We start from the raw sequence: 14,919 nt of genomic DNA on the forward strand, positions 1-14,919 counted from the left end.
ACACGGCAACGGTGCGCAGCGGAAAAACATCCGGCTGTAAAGTGAGACTCCGGAAAGCTTTCCTCTCTACAAACGTTCCCTAAACGCAAAATTTAATTAAGTAATTTGTAAATTATTATTATGTTGTCTTTTACTAAACGCTGAAATGGGGTAAATGACTATTTTTGATAAGTGTATGAATGGTGCGCAGGACTATAAACTTTAAATATAGTAACTCTGAATACAAAACTCTGCACTCACACATAAATTATATGATTAATTAATCGTATCGTGATTAATCGTATCTAACATAAAAGTTTGTATATATATATATATCGATTCGATTAATATACACACGCACGCGCGCACACACACACGTGCGCACGCACGCACACACACACACACACACACACACACACACAAATGTTTATGTTAGATTTGATTAATCACAATTAATCGATTTGACAGCACTAATAATTATGAATGATGTAATATTATTTCTTATTATCATCCTTATTACATTTAATGAAGAAGAAAAATAACATAATGAAAAAATGTAGGCCTATAGAGTAAAAAGAAAAGTAGAAATAGTTTAGCTGAATTGATGTAATAAATGGTAGGTATAAGGTATAAGGTCTAAAAACAGGTCCACAAATAAAAAAAATCTAATAAGTAACTCTTTATACTCTTTATAAATGTATACTCATGTAATTTATTTAAATAAATAAATACATATTTGTATTGATTCATAATAACAAAAATGTAGGTTAATAATTATGATATAATATTATAAATAATTGTTCCTTGTTCTTGTTTTATTATTTATAAAAAAATATTATAAAATGATGGCTATTGTATTAAAACAACACACATATTTATTAATAATTGTTAGGTTGATTTCATTTTAATAATTGAATTATAATGATCTTATAATTTGTAAATTTGTATTTAGTATGATAATTTTTGGTTTGATAGCTTCTATTGCTCTCCTCATTTGAAAGTCGCTTTGGATAAAAGCATCTGCAAATGATTGCAAATTATTAACAAAATTACTACTTATTAATTATTGTTGTTGCTTTTATTATTGTTAGTGAATTATTTATCTTTATACTTTCCAAAAAAATTCCTATTCCTCCCCTCCCCCTATAACATTTGAGGTCAGTCATAAAGTCAGCACCATAGCCTGTAAAAAAAATCAATTCATAACACATAATGTAGCCTAGATACATTTAAAATGCTTGAGTTTCTTTGTTAAAGGGATAATTCACCCAAAAATCATGTACTCCCCCTAATGTTGTTCCAAACCTGTATGACTTTCTTTCTTCTGCTGAACACAAGAGAAGATATTTTGAAGAATGTTGGTGACCAGACAGTTGACGGCACCCATTGACTTTCATAATATATATATATATATATATATATATATATATATATATATATATATATATATATATATATATATATATATATATGTATATTTTTTTATTTTTTAGTCCCTTCTATGGAAGTCAATAGGTGCCGTCAACTGTTTGATTACCAACATTCTTCAAAATATCTTCTCTTGTGGTCAACGGAAGAAAGAAACTCATACAGGTTTGGAACAGGGTGAGAGTACATTTGTTTTGGGTGAACTATCCCTTTAAAGCTGATTGTCAGTAACTGGATGGGGGAGTAGCGGGGATGGGGGGCTGTGCAAGCCTGTGGGCGGGAGGGTGTAGCTGCGGAGTGCGCATGCGCTTATGACGCGCCAGATTGGTCGATCGGGAGGGCTCTACTACACCGAGAAGGAGATTGAGTGAGTACGTCAGTACATCAGAGAACAGCCCGAAGGGACGCTCGAGAAGGAAGAAGTGGCCAGTCCCTTAAAATATCAAGACAAAACGTTGGAAAACGAGAGCTTGTTGGTTTTCCCTCAGTTAGTGCATTTACAGGTGACACCGGAGCATGTCACTATGACAACGTTCGGACTTTACATAGTAGCCTTCATCATCTCAGTAGGCGCTCAATAGATAACTTAATAATCGCACGAGTCGTTAAGGACTGTCAATTGTCAATCCTAGAAGAAGATCGAGGAAGACATGGAACAGAGACTTGGTACAATGATCAGCTAGCGTCTTATGTACCCAATCCACAAGATTAGAGGAGAAACCGAAGACAGCAGCACACCTGGAGCGGCTCGAGCAGAATGGATTTCAGCACCATCCGGAACCTCATCACTAGATACGTGAGTAGACACGCGATCACTCTCGACAACTTGTTGGTTTGGTTTGCTCCATTTCGAAGGGCTGCAGTGCTTGTGATACACATTTTTTTTCTAGGCTACTTTAAATCCGCAAATGAGACGTTGTATCTTTATTTGTCCGTGTGTGCATCACTTTTGAGCCTGTCTGTGTCTGTGAATTAATATGTATAAAGCTAGCAATGGACGCAACCGGTATTTATTTACAGTTACTAATCTCAGGCGTTTGTAATGATGTTTTCACTGCGGTTCAATTCCGATCCCGATTGACTGTGAACTGAATTCCCAAGCGAAGTCACTAAATGTTATATTTTAATGCCTCGTGAAGACACCCGCTGAGCTCATGACTGAGAAATCACAGCTTGTGTTATGAAATATCAAAAATGGAAATTGGCCTCAATGAATGAAAACAGGCGCGGACGGAATTGGTCATTGAAAAAGAATGCGAGTCGTTTAGTGTATTTATCAATATAAGACGTTAGTGTAACATGAGTAATTCTTTTTAATCATTAACGTAGGAAGCACCCTATGAAATCCCAAATCTTATGATTTGGTTGTAAAAACATGTTTGATTAAACTAAAATCTAACAGACAATCTAAAAAAGAAAGAAAAAAAATCTAGTTTGAACACGTCAAATGTCTAAATTTCCTCAATTAAAATGGTCATTTTGGCCAAACTATAGTGTTTTAGTCTAGCTGAACCATACATCCTTGCTAGTTACCGTACGAACAGTAATCAAATACCCATTTTTCTTTAATTTAATGGAAATAAAAGTTTATCAATTACCAAACCAACTTTTGCTCCAAATTACATAGATACCGCTTCATTTGGACTGAATTTGCTAATTTTGTTTGTTTAATTCTGGTTTATTTAATTTTTGATAAATATAGCATTTAGTTTGATCTCTTTTATGATTTGTTTATAAAGTGAAAAATCGTTAAAAATATATAAAACCTTATTTTGTACCCTGTTAATAGGAAGTGCTATAAAGGATGAATTTCATGTTATTTTGTGCATCAGTAAAAAAAATGAGAAAAAAAGTAACATTGTTGCTCTACATTGTTTTATTATATAATCAAATCGTTTTCATAGACGGGTCACGGGTTCAATCGATAGTTTACTGCATGCCATTCCTACACAGATTAGACCTGCTTTTAAGCCACTTAGCACTCGGTATAGGCAAGAGTACACGCTAAACCAACTGTCCAAGCTGGTGGGGGTTAGAGAAAGAGATTTACTCAGTACCTGAATCAAATATGTGCAGGTTATGTGTGTCAGCATGTAAGGTTAAAGACATTTTACTATAGACAACATTCACTTTGAGTAGAGTGGCAACTTGTTAGTTTCCTAATTTAAAGACCCTTAGACAAGATACTATTTTCAATTTAGTAGTGGATGTATAAGCCAGATTTTGTGGGTTAAAATCTATTGTACTATATATATATACAATAACTTGAGGATATTATGTAAAATCTATGTACTGCTGAGAGCTTAATGTTAGGACAGTTTCTGATCTTGAATGTTGTAGGCTATTAATTACGTTAGATGCAATGGAACAACACTTAAGTTTATATTCTGACTAAAGGCCCGTTCATATCAAGGACGATAACTATAAAGATAACGATAAATATAGTTCTAAAAATCGTTCTCAATGTTAAAGAATAGCAGAATTCACACCACACAGCTATAACCAAAACGGCACAGAGAAACGATATCATTGGAATCACCTTCAGAACGATTTTATCCAGCTAATGTATCATATATGATAAAAAAAATTGACAGCCAATCAGAATCCATCCTGCTGTAACGAGCTCGAGCATTTAAACTGACTTTAAGCACGAGCTTAGAAATAACAGAACGATATCGTCCGCTGGTGTGGATGCTAATATAGTTATAGTTATATTTATAGTTATCGTTCTTGGTGTGAACGGGCTTTAAGAATATTGGTTGGTGGCTGAAATGGTGAAAAAGCCTGTAAAAATTGCATGAGTATTTAGTTCCCCCATCACTGAAGGCCATATGAATCTGTTATTCTGTACTCTGTCACTGTAATCAAGCTGACATGCGAACAGATGAGCAAAATCTCTTGCGCTGTCTAGACAGTCTGTAAAAAAAAACCTGATGAAAAGATGAAGAGTGTGCGATAAACATGACGTGAGAAATAATGTTCATGTCACAGACACCTCTCACCTGTCTGTTTATGTTTGTGTTTTGTTTGCTCAGGTTTTTACGGTAAACCATATAACACACAGGGCTCAACAACAAGGCCAGAGTGAGAGAGTTTTGGGACGGAATGATTTCTTCAGTGTTATTTTAGTATCATTAGTTTTTATATTTTAAATTACTTTTTATTTGTATATTTTTTGTTTTCATTTTAATTGTTATTATGTGTCCTCAGTCATCTCAATGGCAATAAGTGTCCCAATCAACTTGAATTCACCCCATAAATATCTATATTCTCATCATTATAGATTGTTATTAATTTCTATTTCAGTTTAGACAGTTAAACTAAATGAAATTGAGAAATGTTGCCTTGCCAACTAAACTAAAAGAAGTTTAATTTCTTGTCTATTTTATTTGATTTCAGTTTTAGTTTTCTATAAGTGCCCTGCGCTGCTGCTTGTGTCATTAAATATTAGATTTGTTATTGGGTTTTTATGCCTGGAAAAGATCATTTGACCAGTTAAAAAAAATGTTGACATGGTCATTCAAATTTTTGTATTGTTGAGTTCTGCACACAGTATGGCGAGGTTATGTCAAACATACAAAATTATATTTGCATCAGTGAGGTTTGAGAAAAATGCTTTGTTTGAAATGCAAAGTCTTTCTTTCTAAACTTATCCTGAAAAGTTTCAATATTTATGAAAGGTAAATACTAGGGGTGGGGGAAAAAATCGATTCTTAGATGCATCGCGATGCGGACGTGGACGATTCTGAATCGATTCACAATTGTCAAAAATCGATTTTCAAAAAAAAAAAAATTTTTTTAGATATATATTTATAATAACGTAATATTGACGGAACGCGAAAGACGGAACTCTGAAGCGCGGAAGTGCAGTGGCCGGACCGTCTGTGGCGTGCACATAACAGACGCGGACGCGATGGCTGAGCGCCAAATCCAAACACCCTCCTCGTTAAAAGCTGACGTGTGGAAATATTTTGGCTTCTGAAGTTGAAGGGGGAAAGGAGCTGGACAAGAGCCACACTAGTTGTAAGCTTTGTAGAGTAAAACTAAAATATTTCGGAAACAAGACACATGAAGCCAAATGACACGTTTCCAGCCAGAGGAGGAAAAACACTCGGCTGTAACGTTACCGGTCGTTGTTATATTATTAATTTACTACAAATATGCTGCTGCTAGTTCAGACACACATGTATTTTCCTGTTGGTTCTTTGCAATGTTAATAAAATATATTGTACGTTAATTCTTTATGGGTCATTACTTTGTACTTTTAAAGCAAAGTATTTATAGTCACACACACACAAAAAAAAGATTCTGATAATCGATTTAGCATCGAATCGCAGCCCTCTGAATCGTAATCGAATCGAATCGTGAGGTGCCTAGAGATTCCCACCCCTAGTAAATACAAGTCAATTTTGCTAGAAAACAAGCAGTTCATTTATCCCAGCCTAACCAATCATTTAGATAGAGCTGTGTCATGAGATCGGACGGAGTGTGTTAGTCACATGAGTTTTCCTGGGAGAAGCGCAGTCCACCCCACTGCTCCTTGATCTAATGCATGGTAATGCAGGTTGGCAGAGTGAGAGAAGAAAGGCAAATGAGAGTACCGGGCAGAAGAGAGATGGAGCGAGAAAAGGATGATGGAGAATGAGATGGGTCAGAGAAGATGAGAAATAAGTCCCTGTGTGGATTTGACTGGCTCAGACGACAAAGGAAGTGACAGTGGGATGATTTGCTTTCACCTGTAGTAGCGCTCACTTCAGAGTCTGTCTGCTGAATGGGCATTTTCAATGTAGGAAGATAAATATGAAATGGAAATGTGAAACCTGTTTTAATATGTAAAGCTCATCATTTTTCGTTCAGCTAGAATAGTAGGTTAGATAAATGGTAATTGTTTTCTTCTTTAAAGTCCACTGGAATGTTTCCGGATTAGATTAGAATGTGTGTAGTGTGTATTTTTTTCAGCATTCACATATTTCTAATAGTTTTCAGTATTCAAATAAAAGTAGTCAGTTGTAGATTGATTCTCCCTAGCACAAAGTAAAACTCTGGTGCTTTCAAAACATCCTAACATGGCAACATTTTCAACCAATGGTGTAAGTTGGGATGGGGGACATCTTTTAGATCGACCAATGGCAGATGGAGATAGTTTTTTGAAAACCGTTTTAAATTCAATTTATTGAATTGCGTAATGTCTTTACTGAATATTATGCTGTATGCAAGTGAAATGGTACTCATTATTCCACGATAGACATTTCAAATCTAAGATTTGCTTCGTTACCAATGCATTTTGTGTAAAAATGCCTTAACTTTTGGTAGTTATTAAGAAAGAAATGTAAAAAATTCGTGGTTCTCTTGTATACTGCTATTTTTGACAAATAGTATTCTACATAGATGTAGTACGAAAAAAAATCACCCTATTGCTGCAATATTGCATACTGTCCCATTCCGAACGTAGCGAATTAACTGTTTCTTAGCTGGGTTTTTTTAACAATCTCTTTGATTTAATAATACAGAATAATTGACTTAATACGCACAATTATTTACATGACAGAACTGGTTTCCAGCACGTTATTACTGCACAAAAAGGCAACTTCGAGCCATCACCGGCTTCTTAATTATTTCCATCCTTAGACAGGAAGTAGCATGACTGCCCATATCCTGTCTCAGGAGGCTTCGAGGTAATTTGAGCTCTTTGTACAGAGGTAATCTCATCGTCTGCGGGCCAGCAGGAAAGACTTATTGGAAATCATCTTACATGAGCAGGAATATGTTTCTGCTGGTCAGACAGTGAAGGAACATGCAAAGTCATCACAAGCAAGTTCCTACTTCAATGTTTCAACTTTGAATTTTGTATTTCATCAAATCCATTTAGTATGAGAGTAGAACTTGCATGAAGTATTATTTGGAATACATTTCAAATATGCAGCCGTCGCTTGGCTGATGTCCTTGGCAAAAACTTTCCAACATGTGGGTATTTACTGTGTGTGAGTTTCTTATGATGGATCAGGTTGGTTTAATAAAGCTAACAGCAGTGGATCTGAGTGATGCTGTTGTCAAAGTTTACACAAATGAAATTCTGTCATCATTTACTTCCCTCTCATATCATACTGAATTGACATTTTTGGCACTGCTGGTTTAGACTGCTGACACACGTACACATACACATGCAGGCACACGCGGTTGTTCGCCATTCATCCCGCTGACAACGGATGCTGACCCGTGAACCGTATCCTGGAATGATAAATGAATTGTTGGTAATCAATATGGGTGATGAAATGATAATCATTATCTTCACGCTTGACGTGCCCGTCATAGTTCAACTGAAGTTCACGGTCTGCGCCCTTATTTACAGAGATGGGTGCTCTGTGAGAAAACCACTGTAGGATTTTTGCGATAAAATGGCTAAATGTGTTCTCTCAAACTCTTATTTAGACTCTTCCCATTTGAGCGGACAGCTGCATTCCACTCTGAGCAACTGATAAGTGACAGCAAACTGTCAGCCGAACCCTGGTCCCTCAGGGTCTGTCAAACAGCAGCACCATGTGATTCTTTGCTAAGTAAAATGATCTAATGACTGTTGCTGTGGTCAAACATGATGTAATAATGCTGAGGTTTGTTCCCCTGTGTACGTGTCGCTGGATTTGAGTTCAGTAGAGAAAAGCGCATTCAAAAACTGGATGGGGGGGGGGGGGGGGGGGGTAATCGTTTGATGTAGCTTTAGGGTGGAAACATGGCTGTGTGTGAGAGTGACAGAGAAAAATGCTTGGAGAAAGCTTAATAAAGGTCAGAAAGACATGCTTATGTTTTGACAGAATTGTCACCTTCCATAAAAATATAAAAGTATCAGACTCTCATCTCTTCTCTCAAGCGGAAAATAGTGTGATCCAACAAAATTGATGCATTTAGCACAACATAACAGTCTCTCTCTCTCTCTCTCTCTCTCTCTCTCTCTCTCTCTCTCTCTCTCTCTCTCTCTCTCTCTCTCTCTCACACACACACACACACTCTCTCTCTCTCTCTCCCTCTAGAAAATATTAAATAGTCATTTGACAATCATATGACTGTGACTCTGAGAGTCTGTGGTATTTATATTGGGTTTTCTGTACTTTCAGAAAGCCAGTAAATCTGAAGACTTGGAACTAAGTTGTAGGTTAATGGTCTATAGAAACACCAAACCCTTTAGTCTTAAACTTTACAGCTGAAGACAAGAGTGTAGAGACAATTACATTTGAAAGGGAGGCTTAAGATAGAAACCAGCAAAAGACCTTGAGTTTGGAGTTCTTGGGTGTAACCCTGTATAGACTCACTTCAACTGTCCTAAGAAAAAACCAACATGCTGCAACAAGCAGAGTGTTGTTCATTCATTTCGATTTTTCTTATTTTTTCCAGGGGGTTTAAAATGATTTTGTGTCCACACTAGTGTGTTTTCATTTTAACACATCGTTTCTCGTCCATACTGGCGTTTTTACTGCGTTTCAGAAAATATCTCAGTCTGAAAACACGTCACATGACCATTGATGCACAGTGGGCATGCGCATACAAGTGTTAACTGTTGCCGATTGCTAATAGCTTGCCCTCTTGCACATGTAGGTAGAGTCTAAAATGCAGTTTAACTGCACAATGGCTGCTAAAAAGGACAACAAAGTCAGCAAATCTTGCAGTTCCATCTCCATGATATAGATTATACGGTCGTCAAGGCTGGTCTGTTATTGTCGTGTTCCGGTAGTGTGATGGTCATATGATAGGGGTGTGACAAATCAGAGAAGGATACTCAATGATCCAGAACAGACCCAATCAGGGAGTGAATGTGGGAAGCCATGCCTTAGTTTTCAAAAGTCTCCGTTTTGGTCCATTTACACTGAAACGCAACCCTGGAGTATTCAAACTAAAACTGGGTCTGCAGTGTTTCCAAAAGTCTCAGTTTTCGAGGATCGAAAACTCAGAAGTAGCGTGGACAACAGGCGTAACCGTAGCAAGTTATGCGTTTTAAGACGAAAACGTACTAGTAAAAACTTTGCCTTAATGTTCACTCAGATTCATAAATCAACGATGTGTGTTAGCCTACCACTTAATCAGGATAAGGAAGGGCTAAATCATACTTCAGACTGCTCAAAGCCTCTGCAAATGCCCTGATGATAACTCAGTTGTTGTAGACCTTCTGCTCCCATATAAAGCACTGTAGCTCTTGAGGGCTTACTGCACTCTTAATGCAACAGTCAGAGGAAAAAGCCACTGGAATAATGGCCTATTGATGGCTGTGAAATTGAATTGTGCTTGTTAAAAGAACACATGACCCTCCACTCGATAGCAATAGAGAAGTCTGAATGCCATTGAATGGGCAGGTATTTATTTGAAAAAGGATTTTGGGCACTACATTTAGCTTTAAGATGTGGAGAGATTCATTTGAAACGGAACATGACCTTCAGTGGAACTAAAAAAAATGATCTTAATCTTTGGGATAATCCTGTATACTACATTAAAATGTAAATGAAAAATGAATCTGTCATCATGACATAAAAGAACTGCCTGCCCTTCTCAAGAGATCCCTGCAGTAATAAAATGATTTTTGTTTTGAGTAATTCAACAGACATTCTTTGCTGAGTCAGACTGTCTTTATATGAAAGTGTTGTTGAGTTTATGCAGTGTACCCACAGATCGATCGAAGCATTTACAAGGGCTCAGCTGCTTAGATCCAGGTGTCCCTGCCTGCTGGGAATGGAAATTCACGCTGCATTTGTTTCTTTGCTGACCTGAGATCAGTTGAATACTCTGTCTGATGAACATTGTAGCCCCTGTTTACACCTGGTATTAAGATGCGTTTTGGTCGATCGGATCACAAGTATCTGATCTAGCAAACAGGTCAGTGGATGATGAAGTTAACATTGGACTCCATTAGATCCTGCAACAAAACAGGGACTTATGGGAGGATCCTGTTTGTGGACTTCCGCTCGGCCTACTCCTCCAGACTAAGTTAACTCAGCTCTCTGTCAGTGTATCACCAGTTTTCTGATAGATAGGCAACAGCTAGTGAGAAAGGAGAAATTGCTAACACCTGCACAATCATTTCTGTCCTGATTTCTTAAAGGACAAGGTCTATAAGCTCAGCGAACGCTGTGTGCGTGATACTTCTTCAACCCAAAGTTGGGTCTTCAGCCAACAAAGTTTAAATCCCACCTGGCTAGTGCACTTCCCATACTGTTTACTCATTACTAGGTCAGTAGATGGAGAGTAGGTGGTATTTTGTGGCCATTCAAATGCATTTGACCAAATGAGAGTCTACACTACGAAAGAAAATCCAGTCAAATGCGTTTTCGACTATCTCTGGAAGTGGTCGAAAGCGGACAAGCTCAAAACATTTTAGATACCGTTATATTGGTGTCGTCGTCCACTTGTGATCCGATCGACCAAAAGCATCTTAAAGGGATAGTTCACTTTGAAATAATTTTTTTATATGTTTTAGCTTACCTCAAGGGCATCCAAGATGTAGGTGTCTTTGTTTCCGCAGAAGTTTCAATTGTTATATTTTTAGGTCAAACTGTTCTTGTCTGTCAGTCATATAATGCAGGTCTATGGTCACCACTTCAAAGAGCATGCACAGAGAAGTCCAAATTAAACATGATTTAATGACTCGTAAATGTAAGTACACATTGATGGCCTAAGACACGAAACGAGCGGTTTGTGTGAGAAAACGAACAGTATTTATATTGTTTTTACCTCTTGTAAACACAGACCGAAGCGCCCGCGCCCTCAGATCACTGGACGTGGCTGTGGTTACAAGAGGTAAAATCGATATAAATACTGTTCGTTTTCTCACACAAACCGCTCGTTTGCATTTAGTGAGGTTTTCGGTTATTGTACATATAGACCTGATTACAGCATTTCTTGGGCACTTTTTTTGACATAATTATTTATTTTTAGAACTGACTTTGCATTTCTTGCAATCTTGAAAGTCCCATTTTTAAATAAATAGCCTGGAATTAATTAAAACATTTTCTTTTGCTGAAATGAGTAGTTAGATTGAAAGAGCTATATTTAGCATACTGTAATGGTCATTTGGCTTTTCGCAGGTGTCCAGATGGAAGTTTCATAAATGTGAAACATAAGAGTGTTTTAATATAGCCTTTAATTTATCAAACACCATAATCTAACCTTCACTTGTCCTCATTCGCTTTTTCTTTTCATCCCATTCCACCATCACTAGAAACACTGAATGTATTAAAGGAGATTAACCTGACAGGAGAGTTCAGCAGATCAAGCTGCCAAAAGTTCTGGTCATGTGACCTAACCCCTGTCTGATCCCATAAGGCCCCAGGACAAGTGGAACCCGGCTAGGAAGGCAAAGAGAGATTTATTGGAAAATATGTTTTGATATATTTATATCAAATATCAGAATTTTTTGCATCTGTCGAAGTGACAATAAGACACTTTTTCTAGACCAAATGGTTAAATTAATATTGTGATCAATACTCAAAAAAAAAAAAAATACTCTACCATTCAAATGTTTGGAGTCAGAACAATTTTTTTAAGAAATTAATGCTTTTATTCAGCAAGGATGCATTAAATTGATCAAAAATGAGAGTAAATACATTTTATAAAGTTACACGATTTTTATTTTAAATAAATGCTGTTCTTTCTATTCATCAAAGAAGCCTGAAACATTTTTTTATCACCGTTTTCACAAAAATATTAAGCAGCAACTGTTTTCAACATTGATAATAATAAGAAATGTTATTTGAACAGCAAATCAGCATATAAGAATATATTTTTGTCTGTCCAACAGTGAAGCTATTTGAATAGAATAGGGGTCAAAAGACTTCTAAGACTGCCAATCAAGAAAGCTGCTATCATCTCACTGGCCTTCAGGCATTGTGTGTGTATGTGTGTCCGACACAAGCAGTCCTTGTCTGAGCGATTCACAAACGGAGCATGTGACGTACTGTGTTGGGGATTTACACAACTAAACAAGGAATGGAAACTGACAGCACAAAATGGACGGCCATTAACAGTGTGACCCAGTGACTTTCAGTTCCCCATAGACCTGTGCTATATCTTCTTATAATGAGAGAAAGGAAACAAAACGTCAAACTTTGTAACACAATATTCCTAAGAGACTCTCCACACGTTCTGATGATGAACTGCTTTGTGCAGGTGCAAGAAAAATAGGAAAGTACTATTGTAGATAACAGTAACACCACTGCCAATGTTAGACTGTGCTTATTCATGCAGATATAGCCACAGCACTATCACAGATCAACACACACACACACACACACACACACACTGGATTTGTATAAAGCTATAATAAAATGCTGTCATCCATCCATCCATCCATCCATCCATCCATCCATCCATCCATCCATCCATTCTAGCCACAGACAGCACTATCACATATCAACACACACACACACACACACACACACACACACACACACACACACACACACACACACACTGGATTTGTATAAAGCTATAATAAAATGCTGTGTCATCCACCCATCCACCCACCCATCCACCCATCCACCCACCCACCCATCCACCCATCCATCCACCCACCCATCCATCCATCCATCCATCCATCCATCCATCCATCCATCCATCCATCCATCCATCCATCCATCCATCCATCCATCCATCCATCCATCCATCCATCCATCCATCCATCCATCCATCCATCCATCCATCCATCCATCCATCCATCCATCCATCCATCCATCCATCCATCCATCCATCCATCCATCCATCCATCCATCCATCCATCCATCCATCCATCCATCCATCCATCCATCCATCCATCCATCCATCCATCCATCCATCCATCCATCCATCCATCCATCCATCCATCCATCCATCCATCCATCCATCCATTTTGTAAATAGCCTTCTTGTTGCTCAAACGGAAGAGCAAGGTCATGGGTTTGCACATCCCACTGAATGTGTTGTTTTAGAAGCACCGTTAAATAGAAACATGGCAATTCCTGCCTGATTCCAAATTTCTGTGCCCATCAGGGTGGATTATGAAGACTAACATGTTTGTCTGCCTTCCTGCTGGTTTGCTTAATTATGTATGAGATCAAAGTCACGGATGAAGTCATGTTATTAACATGCCCAGGACTCGTGATGATTACAAGATTAGTGCTCCCTGTGAGGAGGCTACTTAATGAGCACAGGCTAATTAGCCAGGCGGCACACTGCCTATTAGAGATCTCTACTGCCAAGAAAAGTTGATTTAGTGATCGCAGAGCCTGACTTGTTGCAATTTGCATAGTGCATCTGATTATGGACATATAAAGTTTACAGAATAAGAAAGGTGACCTGATAATATAAAAATATAAAAGAAGAAATTTACTTTTTTGGTCAGTTTTACCCAAGCTTAGGGAGAAGAATAATTTACTATTGGTGGCATCCACTGTTGCCAGATCTTCCCTTATTTTATGTCTTGTAAAGGCATATGGCCAATACAACACTTCGCCGTCATTACACTTGTAGGAGCACTACTCGGATGGAAATTATAAAGCTGGCTGGATAAGAAAGTGTGAAGAAAGAAAAAGCTCACATCTTTTTCAAACATTTACTTTGAACTCTTCTCATTTGAGTACATGCTGTGACCATGGTCCATTTCTGCCCAGGAGCTCACAGGAGCACAGGAAGCAGAAGGATTGATTTATTAAGAGTTGGCAAATTAAACCAAACCTCACGAGAGCACCTGGCTTTTTCGGCAGCTCCATTTGCCAGCATGGCACATTAATGAATAGAGGGATAATAGTCGCCGCCGCCGTCTGTGACTCTATTTGTCCCCAAGAGAATGTGTTCTTTTAGACTCTGGAATTACTCATAATTAACTAGTGGTATTGCGTGGGATGATGGCATTTGTCATCTTCCTCCATGGGATATTTGAAAATCAACTTTTTTCCCCATGATGCACTTCTTTAAGAACACAATCCATTCTTTTGAGTGGCCATTTCTTGTTTTGACAATGATAAGTTGTAATGGATGAGAATATTATTACCAGAAATTGCCTGTAGTCAGTTTAAATAGGAAGCTGCCTTCTTCTGTTGCTGATTACTAATGTAGGTAGGCGGACATGTGTACTGGGTCAAGATCATCACATTTAATATCCTAGACCCGTCTGACCCACTTTAAGACTTGGAAGACACTAAAAGCCTAGGGTTAGCCTTAGGGTTTTTACAGTAGTTACTTTAAAGGGATAGTTCACCCCAAAATGAAAATTCTGTCTGTAATTACTCACCCTCATGTTGTTCCAACCCCGTAAGACATTCGTTCATCTTCGGAACACAAATTAAGATATTTTTGATTAAATCTGAGAGCTGGATCACTCTTTAGGCTTCCCACCAATTTCCTTCTCTGTGGGCCTCGAGATTTCACGTAGTGTAACTGCGCAGCGCTTCTGTGTTGTACGTCACACGTAGGCTCACTATTGGCCGGCGCTGGTCATGTGTGCGATGCGTGTGACGTACAACACAGAAGCGCTGCGCAGTTACACTATGTGAACTCACTC

At 37.9% G+C, this 14,919-nt stretch overlaps 1 protein-coding gene across 8 annotated transcripts in view; it reads left to right on the top strand.

Annotated features, from left to right (window-relative positions):
• The first annotated feature begins 1,737 nt into the window (after window positions 1–1,737).
• The window catches only part of atp11a (ATPase phospholipid transporting 11A), a 93,908-nt gene continuing 80,726 nt past the window's right edge, over window positions 1,738–14,919 (top strand). For all 8 annotated transcript variants that reach the window (XM_056250448.1, XM_056250447.1, XM_056250445.1 and 5 more), the window contains exon 1: window positions 1,738–2,203. In XM_056250448.1, the coding sequence (XP_056106423.1) occupies window positions 2,165–2,203 (39 nt within the window). In that variant the 5' untranslated portion in view covers window positions 1,738–2,164. The remainder of the gene's footprint in view (window positions 2,204–14,919) is intronic.

The sequence above is a fragment of the Rhinichthys klamathensis genome, unplaced genomic scaffold, assembly GCF_029890125.1.
Source record: "Rhinichthys klamathensis goyatoka isolate OS25496 unplaced genomic scaffold, OSU_Roscu_1.1 h1tg000069l_1, whole genome shotgun sequence".
Taxonomy (NCBI): domain Eukaryota; kingdom Metazoa; phylum Chordata; class Actinopteri; order Cypriniformes; family Leuciscidae; genus Rhinichthys; species Rhinichthys klamathensis.